The sequence below is a fragment of the Stylophora pistillata genome, chromosome 14 (assembly GCF_964205215.1).
Source record: "Stylophora pistillata chromosome 14, jaStyPist1.2, whole genome shotgun sequence".
NCBI lineage: Eukaryota > Metazoa > Cnidaria > Anthozoa > Scleractinia > Pocilloporidae > Stylophora > Stylophora pistillata.
Window position 1 is genome coordinate 16,854,971 of NC_142532.1, and position 13,926 is coordinate 16,868,896.

Genomic DNA, 13,926 nt, shown 5'->3' on the forward strand with positions numbered 1-13,926 from the left:
TATGTCAGTATATAAATGCTGTTTTTGATAGAAATTAGGAATTTTATTCCAGTTCCATAAGAGGATAGGTTTGTGAATCCCCCTCCCCCCAAGGAAACTGACATATATTGAGACGACCGTAGATCAAAGTGTACTTAATACGTAAACTTTCACCCACGGAAGTGCAATAACTTTTTTGAAGCGATTTCAGAGCGAGTGTCAAACGCAATTTGAGATTCCTTCGATTTTTCTCTACTTCGCTCTTTGATTGGTCCAGAAAACTTGCAGCTCTATGACCATAAATATCGAGAATCCGCCGACAGTTGCAAAATTTCGTAATTCGTTTTATTTTTTCTAAAGGACCCTTTTAATGAACCTTTTTCGAAAATGATATCAAAAAGTTCTATCGCGCTTTTTTTCTCTGAAAAATCGAAAAGTTCGAAATATGCCTAAATGGCTATTGTCCCCCCGTAACGACAATAAATATAATGCTATCCGTTGAACGACTGTCACGCAAGAGGTCATGGCCAATCTTTCAACCTGGCCAGGAATGTACCAAATACATAACGTCTTGGGTGACAGCCGTTCAACGGAGCGCATTACATTTTTTGTCATTTTAGCCCAAACTCTTTTCAAGCTGGACGCGCCGCCTATGTGGTCTATGGCGGGCCAAGAAAGAAACTAAGAGGGCTTAAACTACAAGGATAAAGCTTAAAGAAAATATATATTTTGATTTGTAAATATATCATACAAGACCTTTTTAAAGGCCTTCAAATGGGTCGTGACGGATGTTCAGCGGTTCGCACTGCATTTTCGAGAAAATAGCCCAAACTCTTGCAAACCTGGAATTGCCGCTTATAGCGGGCCAAGATAGAGAACTGGAGTAATTAAAATACAAGGATAAAGCTTTACGATGATGTACATTATGATTTGTAGGTATAAATGGCAGACCTGTTCATAGGCCATTGAAGTTGACCTTTATTTCACCTAGCTCCGCGAAAGAGACGCGAAGTACTTTATTTCAACGGGTTACTATTCAGACTTAAACGTAACAAAATAACAAGAAAATAATATTTTCTAAGATATAAAAGGACCATCTGTTAGTACACAAAATTTAAAAGCGTAATCGCATCGCGTTGTAGCGTACGAAATTGCCAAAGTTGCATAATTTTTCATTGTCTTACGGGGGGGACAACGGCCATTTAGGCGTATTTCGAACTTTTCGATTTTTCGGAGAAAAAAAAAGCGCGATAGAACTTTTTGATATCATTTTCGAAAAAGGTTCATTAAGAGGGTCCTTAAGAAAAAAAAAGCGAATTACGAAATTTTGCAACTGTCGGCGGATTCTCGATATTTGTTTGTTTAAAAAAACAACAATTTGAAACTGAAATCAATCGCGACACTATTACTCAAGTTTTTTCTGCGTTTTTCCCGCGTTTTTAGTAATTTCAAAGCATCTCCGGAACTTTCGGCTCCCTCGGTCAATCAGTTTGCGACTGATCACCTTTCATGGAAAGAGGGACGAAGAGAAACGAAATGTTGACGAAGATGACCATAGTTTGGTTAGAATTTTCGTTGATGGAAGAAAGCGCCGAAAACTTTAAAATAATTGCTTTTCAGAACATAAAAGTGTTGGGAGAATGGACTTGACCAATCTGCAACAGGTTGATAAGCGCTTCATACACGCTTTTTTTTTGCGCACAACGTGAAAAACGTGTAAAGGTTTTGCGTCTTCCTATCTTGCTTTGTTGTTATGGTCTTGCCTATTTTTCTAAAAGCGCCTGAAAAAGTAAGGAAAGGAAGACAGAGCTGAATAATGAAAAGCCACGTCAGAGGGTATGCGGTCAACAACGCGAGCTCAAGTATCCTTGGTCTAAAATTTAGCGGAATTAGCGGAAAATAATAAGGGCTGACTTTTAAAACCGAGGAACTCTGTTTTCGTCAAAGGCAATTTCCTATTTCCAGAGGTTTCAAGGAGAAAATTAATTTTTGAAAATTTTTAGGGGGTGTACCAAGTTTTTGAGGTTGTTCTGTAAAAGAAATGCGGCAAGGACAACGACGCCTCCAAGCAACAGAATAAGAAATCAATCATACGAACCGGTCGCGAACGACTCAAAATCCGTGTTTCCGCGGCAAAAATTAACGCATGCGCATACGTTATTCAGCTCTGTCGGAAAGGAGTAGAAGTTCTCCTCGATTCTCCGCCTGCGTGAAGACTGTAAGAAAGTGTATAGTGGGATTCATATCAAATCATTTTTAGCTGAGAGGTCAATCACAGCTAGTCTCATTTGATCTCATCACACAATGCGTTCTCTCCCGAAGCGGGGTTTTCTCGCTTAGCCGGTCAGCCCAGGGAGTCAAAAAAGAACGTGACTTGCAAGACTGAAAAGTCATCCAACGCCAATTGAACTGCTCTTTCCTGCTTTTAAAGGCATCAGTGAATCGACTTGTTAAATCAGAAAAACAGACACAGATCTGATAAGAAATCGTACGAGTAAGAAAAATAATTGTCTTAACCAGTTAACCCCTTAGAGCGACTAGCATCTAATTTCTCCCGACAGTACCCCCCTGAAATCAAACGTCAATGTCATGAATAAAGGAAATAGTTACCTGCTTCAAAGGCTCTTGACCGCCTGACAAATTCTCCCTGTAAGTACTATAGGAAACTTATAAAGAACAGTATGGAGAAAATGCATACTGACGTGTAATGGTTTAAAAGAGTTCCGCGAGAAAAATAACGCCCTATAAACAAATATTTGTAAACTTCTTCCATTTATCATCAGTTCTACATCCCTGGTGATCATCTGCGTCATTCTTGTAAAAACAAAGATTTTGTTCTAGGACATTGACCTTTAATAGGAGAGGAAAAATGTTGCTGGCAAACCTCCACTTTGGGCCGGATGAGGGAACTACCACTTTCGCTACATCCGCATACAAGAAGAGTATCGTGCTGTATTCTGGGATTAACTTAGATTCCTCAGTTAATAGCCTCAAATCTATTCGAAGTTCGAGCAGCAGGGAATCGCGAAGCGAGAAGTTTTTGAAATATCCAGGCAAGTTTAATCATTAATGTTTGCCAGGGAACTTCTATTAGTTTGTGTCCTTTGCGGGGTGGGATTTACCTCGACTGTTTTGGAGGAACGGGAACAAAGATCGGAATGCCGTCCACACAGGGTACTTTGTCCTTGCAAGGACAAGCATGGAGTGAGTGGCCATGTCCTTGTGAGAACGTGTAGTGATCAGAAGGATCTAAAGATTGCTGTTTGCCGAGGGAAAGCTTACGCAGAGGAGTGTGGGAAAGGTGAGTTTCTAACAAATTATAGCAGATTTTATGTAACAACTTAAATCCTACCAACTGTTATTTGTCTTCCATAAAGTGTTATCACTATTTTAATCTTGGCACTTATGGTTTGGATCCAATTAGCTTTTGACAGTGCCGTGATAACGCTTTATTTGACCTCTCAGATTTTAACAACAACTTAGCGGTGGCGTTGACCACTTATAATGTCATGACATTTCAGACTCTCTTGGTGACCCATACAAACAAAGTCCACGTGAGAAAAGTATACGAATGTTGTTTTCAATGTAACAGAGAAGGACTCCTTGCACAGTTTGGATGACCTGTGGTTATTTACTTGATTAAACTACACTTTGCGTGAGATGTCTGTGGAGGACACGTTACATGAATGTCGCCTCTTACCAAAGTCAAGCCCTATTGGCTGGAGTTACTACTTGGATGGATGACATACATAATACCCCGTTTTGTTTAAATTTTTTTTTTTCTGGTCTTCATTTATCGATTTCATTCCTGCTCTTTGAAGGATATTTATAGTTTTGCACGTGAAACTAGAGTAACTGTAGATGATAAACCGACTCATCTCACGTTCATGCCTCCAGGGTAATTCACTTACTGACGATTGAATAATTGAAATATTTTCTTATTTAGGTTACTTTTTATCAAAGCGTCAAAGACGCGACACTGGAAATTGTAGAAATGGAATGATATCAGGATCCAACCATTCCTCAGCCACAGGAGATTTTTTAAAAGTTTCCATGGATAGTGAATCTAACAACACGGCTCATGTGGATGACTGTTTCACATTTGAATGCAAAGCCTATTCAAATTTACCAGCAAATATAACTTGGCTGTTTAATGGCAAACCACTCGATTCTAAATTGAAAGATTTGAAATATTCATTTGCACTTTGCAACCAAGCTTTGGAAATCAAACAAATTTCAAAAAGCGACGCAGGTAACTACACATGTTTCGTGACAAATGAGAAGGGGCAAAATGTATCAGCGACAGCTACCTTGATTGTGAAGCGTAAGTAACCACGCCTGAGGTCTGTACTGTGCTAAGTAACCACACCTGAAGTCTCTAATGTACTAATTAACCACGCCTGAGGTCTGTACTGTAACTTCTGGAGAAAACCTGATCCCCTGCTCAGGTCCTAGTTGTTCGAAGGCTGGATAAATCCCTATCCGATAGATAGCGTAGTACGTTTTGTTATTACTTATCCGCTGCATAGTGATTTATCCGTTGTAGAGCGCTTTCCGCCCTTTATACAACTGGGCCCAGATTTTTAAGTGGCCAAAATGATAAACAGGTAGCTGCCAGTATGCCCTAAGTTATAGGGAAAAACAATTATCCTTAAATTATAGTACAGACTGAGCAGGCATTGTAGGGCAGTGTTATTTTGTTGAAGTATTTGCAAGTAGCTTGCAAAAAGCTTCTGTTGGTGCTGACTCAGTGGACTGGAAGTGCATTCTATCATTATCAGTAATACTTAAACTTGGCTTTCAGTTCGAGGAAAAGTTTAGCATTTGATTCCTAAAGAGTCTTCTGTTCTAATTTTTAGTGAGACACGGTCCTCCAGTGATAGAGTATGCAAAACTTGAACGTTGGAACACAGCCTACATTGGAACCACAGTCAACATTACTTGTAAAATCCAAAGCCCTCGTGAGGCTAACGGAAAGTTTTCGAAGAATAGTAAACAGATAAATGAGGATGATGAAGAACTGAAGTATGAATATCATTATATACATGTACCAAAAAAAGATAAAGCTAACTCCTTAACCTTACTTACTAAACTGGAAGTTAAGAACGTCACAATGGAAGATGCTGGAAACTACACATGTAAAGCTTTTCAAGATGATAACCAGAAATCAAGTAAAACATTTTTTCTTAAAGTTGGTAAGCAAACTACTCTCTTACGTTTATTTAATATTATGTGTATACAGTAAACATCTACTCTGTTAAAAACACTGACTTGATGGACTACCCAATGGACCAACCCTTTGCGTCTTTGTATTTCGCCAGCCACAGCACTTACTACGAATGTTAGCCGATTATTCTAAACATTTAAAGTTGTTGTTCGTGAAAACGCTTCCCTCGATCAGTATTGATCATGAAGTAAGGCGAGAAATCAATAACATTCACTGTTTCGTTCTTTAGGATAGAGATTGACCCAGACATCAACCATGCACATCAGAACTGAATTCTTCACAAGAAGCCATCTATAGATTCAGTGGTACATGTAGTTTACAGCCAGCACAACAACACGGCATGCTGTACAACTTGACTCGTTGCTATCACTCTAAGTAAGAGCTAACGTGTTTACAAACGTGAATGATTTGAAGCTCGAAGCAGAAGCGCTTTGCTATATCATTGAAGTGGACAAATAATATACGGCGATGAAACTAAATAAACTACGGAAACGATTTATTGCTATTTCCCGCGCCAAATCGAAGTCAATTTGTGACTTTTGACTAAAAAGTAGTGCATGTAAACAACGAAGGCACGTGAAATGTAAGTTCTTTGAAACCGGAACGCATTCAAAATAGGAATTTTTAGGATGATTCGGGCCATTTTGGGTAGGCTAAAGAATAGGGGTCAGGGTTTTCACCTTCTGGAACACTTGTTCGCCTGGATTATATCAGTATCATGATCTGACTAAATCATTTGGAGTTTTCAGAAAATAGCTGTCTTGAATTTTTTTCAATTTGTTTTTGCTCTCTTCCTGCTCGGTTTCAAAATGTCATGATCTTCATGACTCATGCTCGGAATTACTTCAGATCCAGTTTTCCTCTGTTCTAAATTCACAATTTTGCATGGTTTTGGTACTTCAATTAAAGTGCTACTGAAACGAAATTTTCGTATCTGAAATTTTTGTTCTAACCTGTAGTTTTGAATATGGTGATCATCATGAGATAATTTGCTTTGGCCAAAAAGAGGCGAAAGATATCTTTTTTAACCGTTCAAATCAAAAATTTTACACAAAACCATGTCGGGCTCTGGTACCGAGCGAAATGGATTGATGACGTCACTGGTTGTGTTCACTCCAATAGCTTGGTTTATTTCACTCACTGTTTGTTTGTATTCGTGGGCGAAGGAGATGGCAGATAATGAAGTTTTGTCAAGTGAATCTTCTTCTGAACGAAGCGAAGTTGTCTCCAGTAGCGAAGAGGAAGATGGTGCCGTAAAATGGGGTTGACAGGCCTACACGACTCCCCAGCGTGTGTTTAGAGTAGCCTATTCAAAATTTAGCCTCACGAGTATGTCTTTGAGCGACCGCCCTCTTTTGTAAGATACGAGCGGCGGATTTTTGTATAGTTCGCTCAGTAGTGGTTGTGTTTCTATCAAATGCCAGTTTTTCATGAGAATTTGCTTTTTGTGTGGCACTGAGTACGCACATCAGGGATTGAGTCTTTTTCGAATCGTTCGCGTTTGTAGATGTACAGCTATTTGTTTGACTGTCTCGATCGTTAAGTTGTCTTGATTGCTTTCAGCTTGCGCCACGCTCGCTGATTCGATCGTACTACAGTTCTTCGTGTTCAGTGTTCCAGCCGTTTTGGCTCGTTTTCTTTTCTTTATTTCGGTATTAAAACGACCGGTTTCACGTTCATAGAAGTACATGATCGCCTTTACTGTTTCTTGCTCCGCGTTGTTAAGGATTTGCTTTATCTCATTTTTGAAATCCTCATCTGCTCTTATTTTGGCCCTCGCCCTATATTGGAGGGATTCTGGGCATGTTCTGCTTAGCATTTGGTACAGAGGGATTTTTTCGTTATCCTCAGACTTGCCGAGTAGATCATCTTCAGTGGCGGTGTCGTATGAGGCTTCCATGTTTTCTTCATTCTCTGAATGGCATTGCTTTGGCCCGGGGCGTTTAGTAGCCCATCTGCCGTTATAATGTCTTTCGAAATTTTCTGTAGATGGTCAGGCAAGACCGCGGTTTCGATCCTAATCTTGTGGATCTCGTCAGTTGCCGATTAACTAAATAGACTGGTAGAGATTCGTTCTCGGTATCAGTCAGGAATTTTGCTCCCTATCCAGGCGAACCTCTCGCATATAGCCAAGATGCCGATATGGCCGCCGATGAAGAAGACGAGGATGGCATTTTCCCGAAATCCTCTTTTGCGGCTTCCCAACATGCAAGCCACACTCCATGCTTTTACCCTTCTTTCACAGAAGTACACAACCAGTGACGTCACAGGGCTGTTTTGCGCGCCAAGATGGCCGCCAATTTTGATCTCAGCCGGTCAACTTCGATTGGTTGAAAATGTACTTTCCGCTATGCGTTGGCCCAAAAAAAGTACACAGCGTTTGCAAATAACGTTCAAACTCTGTTATATTGCAAAAATCTCGGATATGAAAATTACGTTTCAGTAATCATTTGGTCATAGTGGTGAGTAGAGAAAAAATATTTGCAGTGAGAATTGCCAATTTCCGAAGCTGTGTCTGGAGGACATAAGGGAAATTGTGAATATTTTCACAACTAATTTTATACTACTTACTACTTTATGGTCCAGAGTTAAATGAGAAAAACGTTTTTATCAATGATATACAGCTGTTTTGGATAAGATTGTAAGAAAAAGAAAAACAGTGCAAGCGACAATCTTCAAAGGCAATCTGGGTATCCGGTTATCAATGAATTTTAATAAGTGATAGAAATAAATAGACTCATCAAACTCACAACGCCTTGTCCTTAGCTAAGGAGGTATTCATGAAATGCTGTGGTTAAGCAGGTGGTTAAGGAACAGCATGAATTAGTTTCCTTCTCCTTGAATACTTAGGTACACTTTTTATTTTATCTTTTTGTCATATTTCCAGTGACTACTGAAAAGGGTTTGTTCAGAGCCGTGCCAAAATTTCCAAAAGGAGATCTCAAGGGAATTCCTTCCTTTTTTTGAAAACTATGCAAACATATGCATGGATAATTGTCCTGAGTATCATCACATTACCTACATATGCGTATACTTTGGGAGTTCAAAAGATATGAGCTTGAGATATCTGATGTTTTGAATTATGTTGCAGGACCATGTCCAGCTAGTTTTTATTGTCTTCCAGGAAGGCCTGGTCGTATTCAATGTCCTCCGGGAACATACCAGCCAAACATTAGTCAGACATCTGAACAGGCCTGTAAACCATGTCCAGCCGGTTTTTATTGCCCTTCAGAGGCAACTGGTCCTATTCCATATCCAATAGGAACATACCAGCCAAACATTAACCAGAAATCAAAACATGCCTGTCTACAATGTACAACCGGTTTTTACTGCCCTCCTGGACAGGCCTATCAGAGCCATCTAGATATACTTTTTTTAGCTTGTATGTTTTATTTTCCCAAGGGTATCTTAGGGGAACTCCCTTCTTTGGGATTTGTAAGTTACTTGTATGGTGTACATTGGAAAAACAAAACTTACAAGCTAACGATAACTGTTGTTTTGAATTATATTGTAGGACCATGTCCAGCTGGTTTTTATTGCCCTCCAGGAGGAAGTGGTCGCATTCAATGTCCTCAAGGAACATACCAGCCAAACGTTAGCCAGACATCTGAACAGGCCTGTAAACCGTGTCCAGCCGGTTTTTATTGCCCTCCAAAGGCAACTGGTCCCGTTCAATGTCCAATGGGGACATACCAGCCAAACATTAACCAGACATCTAAATATGTCTGTAAACAATGTACAGCCGGTTTTTATTGCACGCCAGGAGGAAGTGGTCGCATTCAATGTCCTCAAGGAACATACCAGCCAAACACTGGCCAGACATCTGAAGAGGCCTGTAAACCATGTCCTAATTTCTTCACCAATTGATCAAAGTATCCTATAGGCCGCGATCAACCAATTGTTAATAAAACTGACTGTCTGCTGGAAGATCCAATTGATACACGTAGAGGTGCTTCCTTCACAAACAAATGTTAAAGAGAAGTTTTATTTCTACTTAATTCTTTTTTCGAGTAGGTTTTGAAAAAAGGTCTGCAACCTCCCCAAGCTTTCAGTTGAAAAACTGAAAGAAACCTCGACGATAGAAGTCATCTTGTTGGCTTTTAACGCATTCAGCGGGTTTGGGTTTTTGAACTTTTGATTTCATTTTTATTTCTTGACCTAAACTTAAATTTGAATAATTCATTTTCTTTTCTTTTCTTTTATTCATTTTCAGCCACCACATCATCAGATGTCACCCTAGTTGTCGTAGGCTCAGCAACTGGTGTAATTCTTTTCACAGTCTTGGCTCTTCTTTTGTTAATTTTTATTGCAAAGAAGAGGCGCTGTCCTTGGTTTTCTTCCTTTAGACACAGTCACGATCCAGAGTCTTTCTCATGTCAACCTATTTTGAGGGAGATTGAAGATACAGAAGATGTGGATGGTTCTGAAGCTTTGAACAATTCACCAGAGATAGTCTCGCGGCCAAAGCAGAAAAACAGAGAATTTCTTTTTATCAACCCAACAACAGCTTGAAACTACCTCGTTGTTTGACTCTAATGGTAAAAGCGAGCGAGCAAATGGGTTTTAGAACAAAACAACGATTCACTAACTTTTCAAAATATTTTGAATTAGTTTTTGACATTTGATTAACCGTGACGTAATAGAAAGAACGTTAACATTCCGAGATTTTGACGCTTTCAAAATGATACATTGTAGATCAGTGGGAGAAATTGTTATGGTAAATTTTCTTTCGACCAGCGGTTGATGTTTTTCAATATTTACGCTTAACGGCTAGGCTTTTTTCGCGGCTTTACGAGTAGCCAACAACCACAAACAGGTTTACGGTTTTTATTCAGTTGTCTCGCGCAAAAATTAATAGGAGGCAACGACAATTGAAAACAACTTCCGCACCAGGAAACAGCAGGTCCGAAAATAACACAACGTTGCGCTGTAATTATAAATCACTGAGGGTAAAGCTAGTACGTAATGAGGAAATAAGCTGAAGGGTATGAAACTAACCTCGACTGGAAGGAAATTTCGAGTTATCGCAGTTTCGATATACGAAATGTCAACTGAATTGATGCTTTGTTCAGGGAGAAACAGAATGCTGACACATTACAACTTAGATATTTTCGTAGATGCTATAGAAATGGGTTATAATCTGTATCATAACGGTAAAAATTGGATGAATTTGGAGCTTGCGAACACAGAAAGATTTCCGGTTTTAGTTTTGTTTTGTTAATAAACTCGCTGTTGCCGTCTAACCAAAGATTTTCTTTCAGTATGATTGACATTTGATTCTAGTAATGATTTTAGTCGCGAAAATGTTGTATTTCAACCAGTTTTAGTATCAGCGTAAGCTCTCCGAAGAGGATAGGGCGCTAACCTTGTCGGCGAATTACTATCCGCTTCAGAAGTAACTTTTGATTGCTTTGATTATTCTAGGTTATAGTATCTTTTTTCTGGACGCTTTGTCACAAAAGACCACATCTTTATTCAGTTCGAACCTACCGTCCATCGACTAATCAAGTTTTAAAATTACGATTAGAATCGCGTGATTGAATAAAATCTCGCAAATTTAGCGTAAAATTTGCGAGTTAAAAACAAAGCTAAGTGATATTGTTTCGCATCTGAGCGCGCACTCAGGATAAAAACACAGAAAGATTTCCGGTTTTAGTTTTGTTTTGTTAATAAACTCGCTGTTGCCGTCTAACCAAAGATTTTCTTTCAGTATGATTGACATTTGATTCTAGTAATGATTTTAGTCGCGAAAATGTTGTATTTCAACCAGTTTTAGTATCAGCGAAAGCTCTCAGAAGAGGAAGGGCGCTAACCTTGTCGGCGAATTACTATCTGCTACAGAAGTAACTTTTGATTGCTTTGATTATCCTAGGTTATAGTTTCTTTTTTCTGGACGCTTTGTCACAAAAGACCACATCTTTATTTAGTTCGAACCTACCGTCCATCGACCAATCAAGTTGTAAATTTACGATTAGAATCGCGTGATTGAATAAAATCTCGCAAATTTAGCGTGAAATTTGCGAGTTAAAAACAAAGCTAAGTGATATTGTTTCGCATCTGAGCGCGCACTCAGGATAAAAATAAACAATTTCGATGCTGTTTTGTTTTTTTCTTATTTTTATTCAATTACACGATTCAAGGAAAATCTATCACCTGACTCGTGAATTCCGCGTTGAATTCCCCTTGAAAACCAATATCGCGCTCTTTAGTTATAAATCACAGAGGATAAAGTTGTAGCTGAAAAAATGACACGAGGGTCTGAAAACTCACTTGGATTAAACGGAATTTTCAAGTTATTAGTGTTTCGAGAACTACAAGTCAACGGAATCGATGCTCTGTTTTGGGGGAAAGAAATAGCCGACACTTACATTACAACTTTAAAAAATATTTTGGAAGATGGGATAGAAATAAGTCTAAATACCTGATTTCGGTTGTTCAGAGGTTGGAACGCCAAGAAATCTTTATCTAGCGAATACGTATCGGATAGCATTATCCAACCAATGAACAATTAGCCCCTAGATGTGAACCAATTATCTGTATTATTGCAGTTAAATGATGGATTTGGACAAATTTTTACACTACACGGTAATTCTAGTAAACTTTCCCTGGAGACAAATTTTCACAATACTGATCAACTTACGGTAAAACGTCGAAAACTTGTTTCCGTCAGAAGATTGTAAAAGTCACATTAAATGTTCAATTTTTTCTCTTCAATACAAGTTATCCTCTGAGAATTTTCGAAGATATGCTACTGTTAGAGAAATGTCTGAAAGACTCAAGGCGGGTCATTTAATAAAAGTTTAGCCGTTGTTTAACAAAACCCAGCGCGTTCCAAACTATCTTCAGAACCGAATCTTTCATCTGAACATTTATTTTTGTGAACAGTGTCAAGAGGGCCGAAAGCAGTGGAAACAATGGAAGGACACTTATTTTATAAAATTATCCCTCTCATTGATAATATCTGAGGCCCATTGCCATTGTAAAACCACGGTTTGGTTTAGACCCCTAAGTAACCGACCTTAAAACTTCTAATTTTTCCCGTTTCTGAAAATTGGTAAGCCGAGGCGAAGCTTTACCTGTTTTCCACCTACTTTGTTATGCTCCTGACTATTTTGTTAAAAGCTCGTGGAAAAGTAAAGGGAAGTATGAAGGTTTCCCGCTAATGCGAAGACGGTGCCGGAGAAAGTGTATAGTCATTGACAGGAACTCGCAACTCAACTCGACGGAAGTGGGCGTCACATTCGAAACAATCGTTAGGCGTTATTGCTCGTGGGGCGTGGAGCGTGTGTTCAACTAGTTTTGATATTACTGGATAAAAGCCAAGTTTTTTCTTATTTCGCTCCCTTTATTCATCACCAAAGAATCTCACTTGAATACGCAAAAGTCTTTAAGTTTTTTCCTTTGTCTTGACATCGACTTGACAGGCCTTATCACAACGGAAGACGTGTCTTCCGAAAACAAAAAATTCCTAGTCCAAGCTTATTAGAATTACAAGAAATTTACTATATCGCTTAAGCTCTTTACATTTCCCAGGCTGCAAGATCAATTAAAGCGGTACAGCAATCGTGAACAGCCAAATTGGGTACATTCTAATGTGTTCCAGTTGGAAAACGATAACGACGAGCGCCGGGAAGAGTTGGCGCGTGATAAATGGCCATTGTGGATGCCACCGGCTGACCTCCGCCGTTTTTCGCCCTCATGACCGCTTTTTCGCTCGCCGCTGTCTCAGTGAAACGAGAGGAACACACACTAAAGTGAACTATTGAATAGAGAGTTGAAGTCCCCGAGCTCTAAACGACATTACGAAATTCTTACTAGTATTTCTAGTCCTTGACTGTTTACTTAACCAAATGTTGTACATCAAACAATTAAGACCACGTTTAAGGGTACAAACAGATTCGATCCACGTTGCAATGTTTAGTTAACTTCCTTTTATTTATATAATTTACAGTTCCTAACTATTTTGAACTCGCTCTTTTAATTAATTCCTTGATAATGGCGTCAGGAGGTCGCCGAAACGTCGGAACAGTACATCGTTAGTTTTTGCTTGCTTGAGTATTTTTTATGCACCTATTTTTCCATTGTTTTTCTAGAAATAGTCAGATTTCACCCGAGGATTGCGAGGGGTTGTGCTTCCTATCAGAGTTTTCGATTGATCGATTGATTTCGTCATCATTAACTGACACATTGGTTTCCAAGTTAGATTTGCATGACTAGATCCCGGTTCTAGAAAAATTTGCATTCAAGGTTGTGTCTCGTCAAATAAAAAAAACAAACAAACTAATTTTATAGTTCTATATCAATTAAGCGGGTTTGAATAACTATCTTGTCGAAATAATCAAATGTATTCTTTTTACCCTATTCGAAAGTCTACGGATTGGACGTAGAGCAGAATTCGACGTTATCACTTCCGGCTACTCCCAGAAGATAAATGACTAGAATTTGCAAAGTTGTTTTGCTAAGAATTTTAATCAGTGCTAATTATCGAACGTTTTATTTTAGCCTATGATTCTTATTTATATCTGTGTAGTTACGCAATTAATGATCAAGAGTTCAATCGAACTCAATCCTCCCAGGGGGGGTACACTCTGGGGAATTACCCCAGGCAGTCCTTAAGGAATCTTGAACTTCGACCAGATCAATCGTGTGGGAAGACGAAAAGGGTGAAAATAAAAATAGGTTCAACTTCCATGATCTCCCTCTCAGTTTAAAAGCGAAGT

The 13,926-nt window shown here is 39.0% G+C and overlaps 1 protein-coding gene across 1 annotated transcript; it reads left to right on the top strand.

Moving 5' to 3' along the window:
- Positions 1–2,905: 2,905 nt before the first annotated feature.
- LOC148716843 (uncharacterized) lies at positions 2,906–13,895 on the top strand. The gene is made up of 6 exons (XM_088744638.1): positions 2,906–3,280; positions 3,926–4,303; positions 4,839–5,174; positions 8,721–9,041; positions 9,420–9,744; positions 12,740–13,895. The coding sequence occupies exons 1-5, from the start codon at positions 3,049–3,051 to the stop codon at positions 9,716–9,718; spliced, it is 1,566 nt and encodes a 521-aa protein (XP_088600764.1). The 5' UTR covers positions 2,906–3,048; the 3' UTR covers positions 9,719–9,744; positions 12,740–13,895.
- The last annotated feature ends 31 nt before the right edge of the window (positions 13,896–13,926 follow it).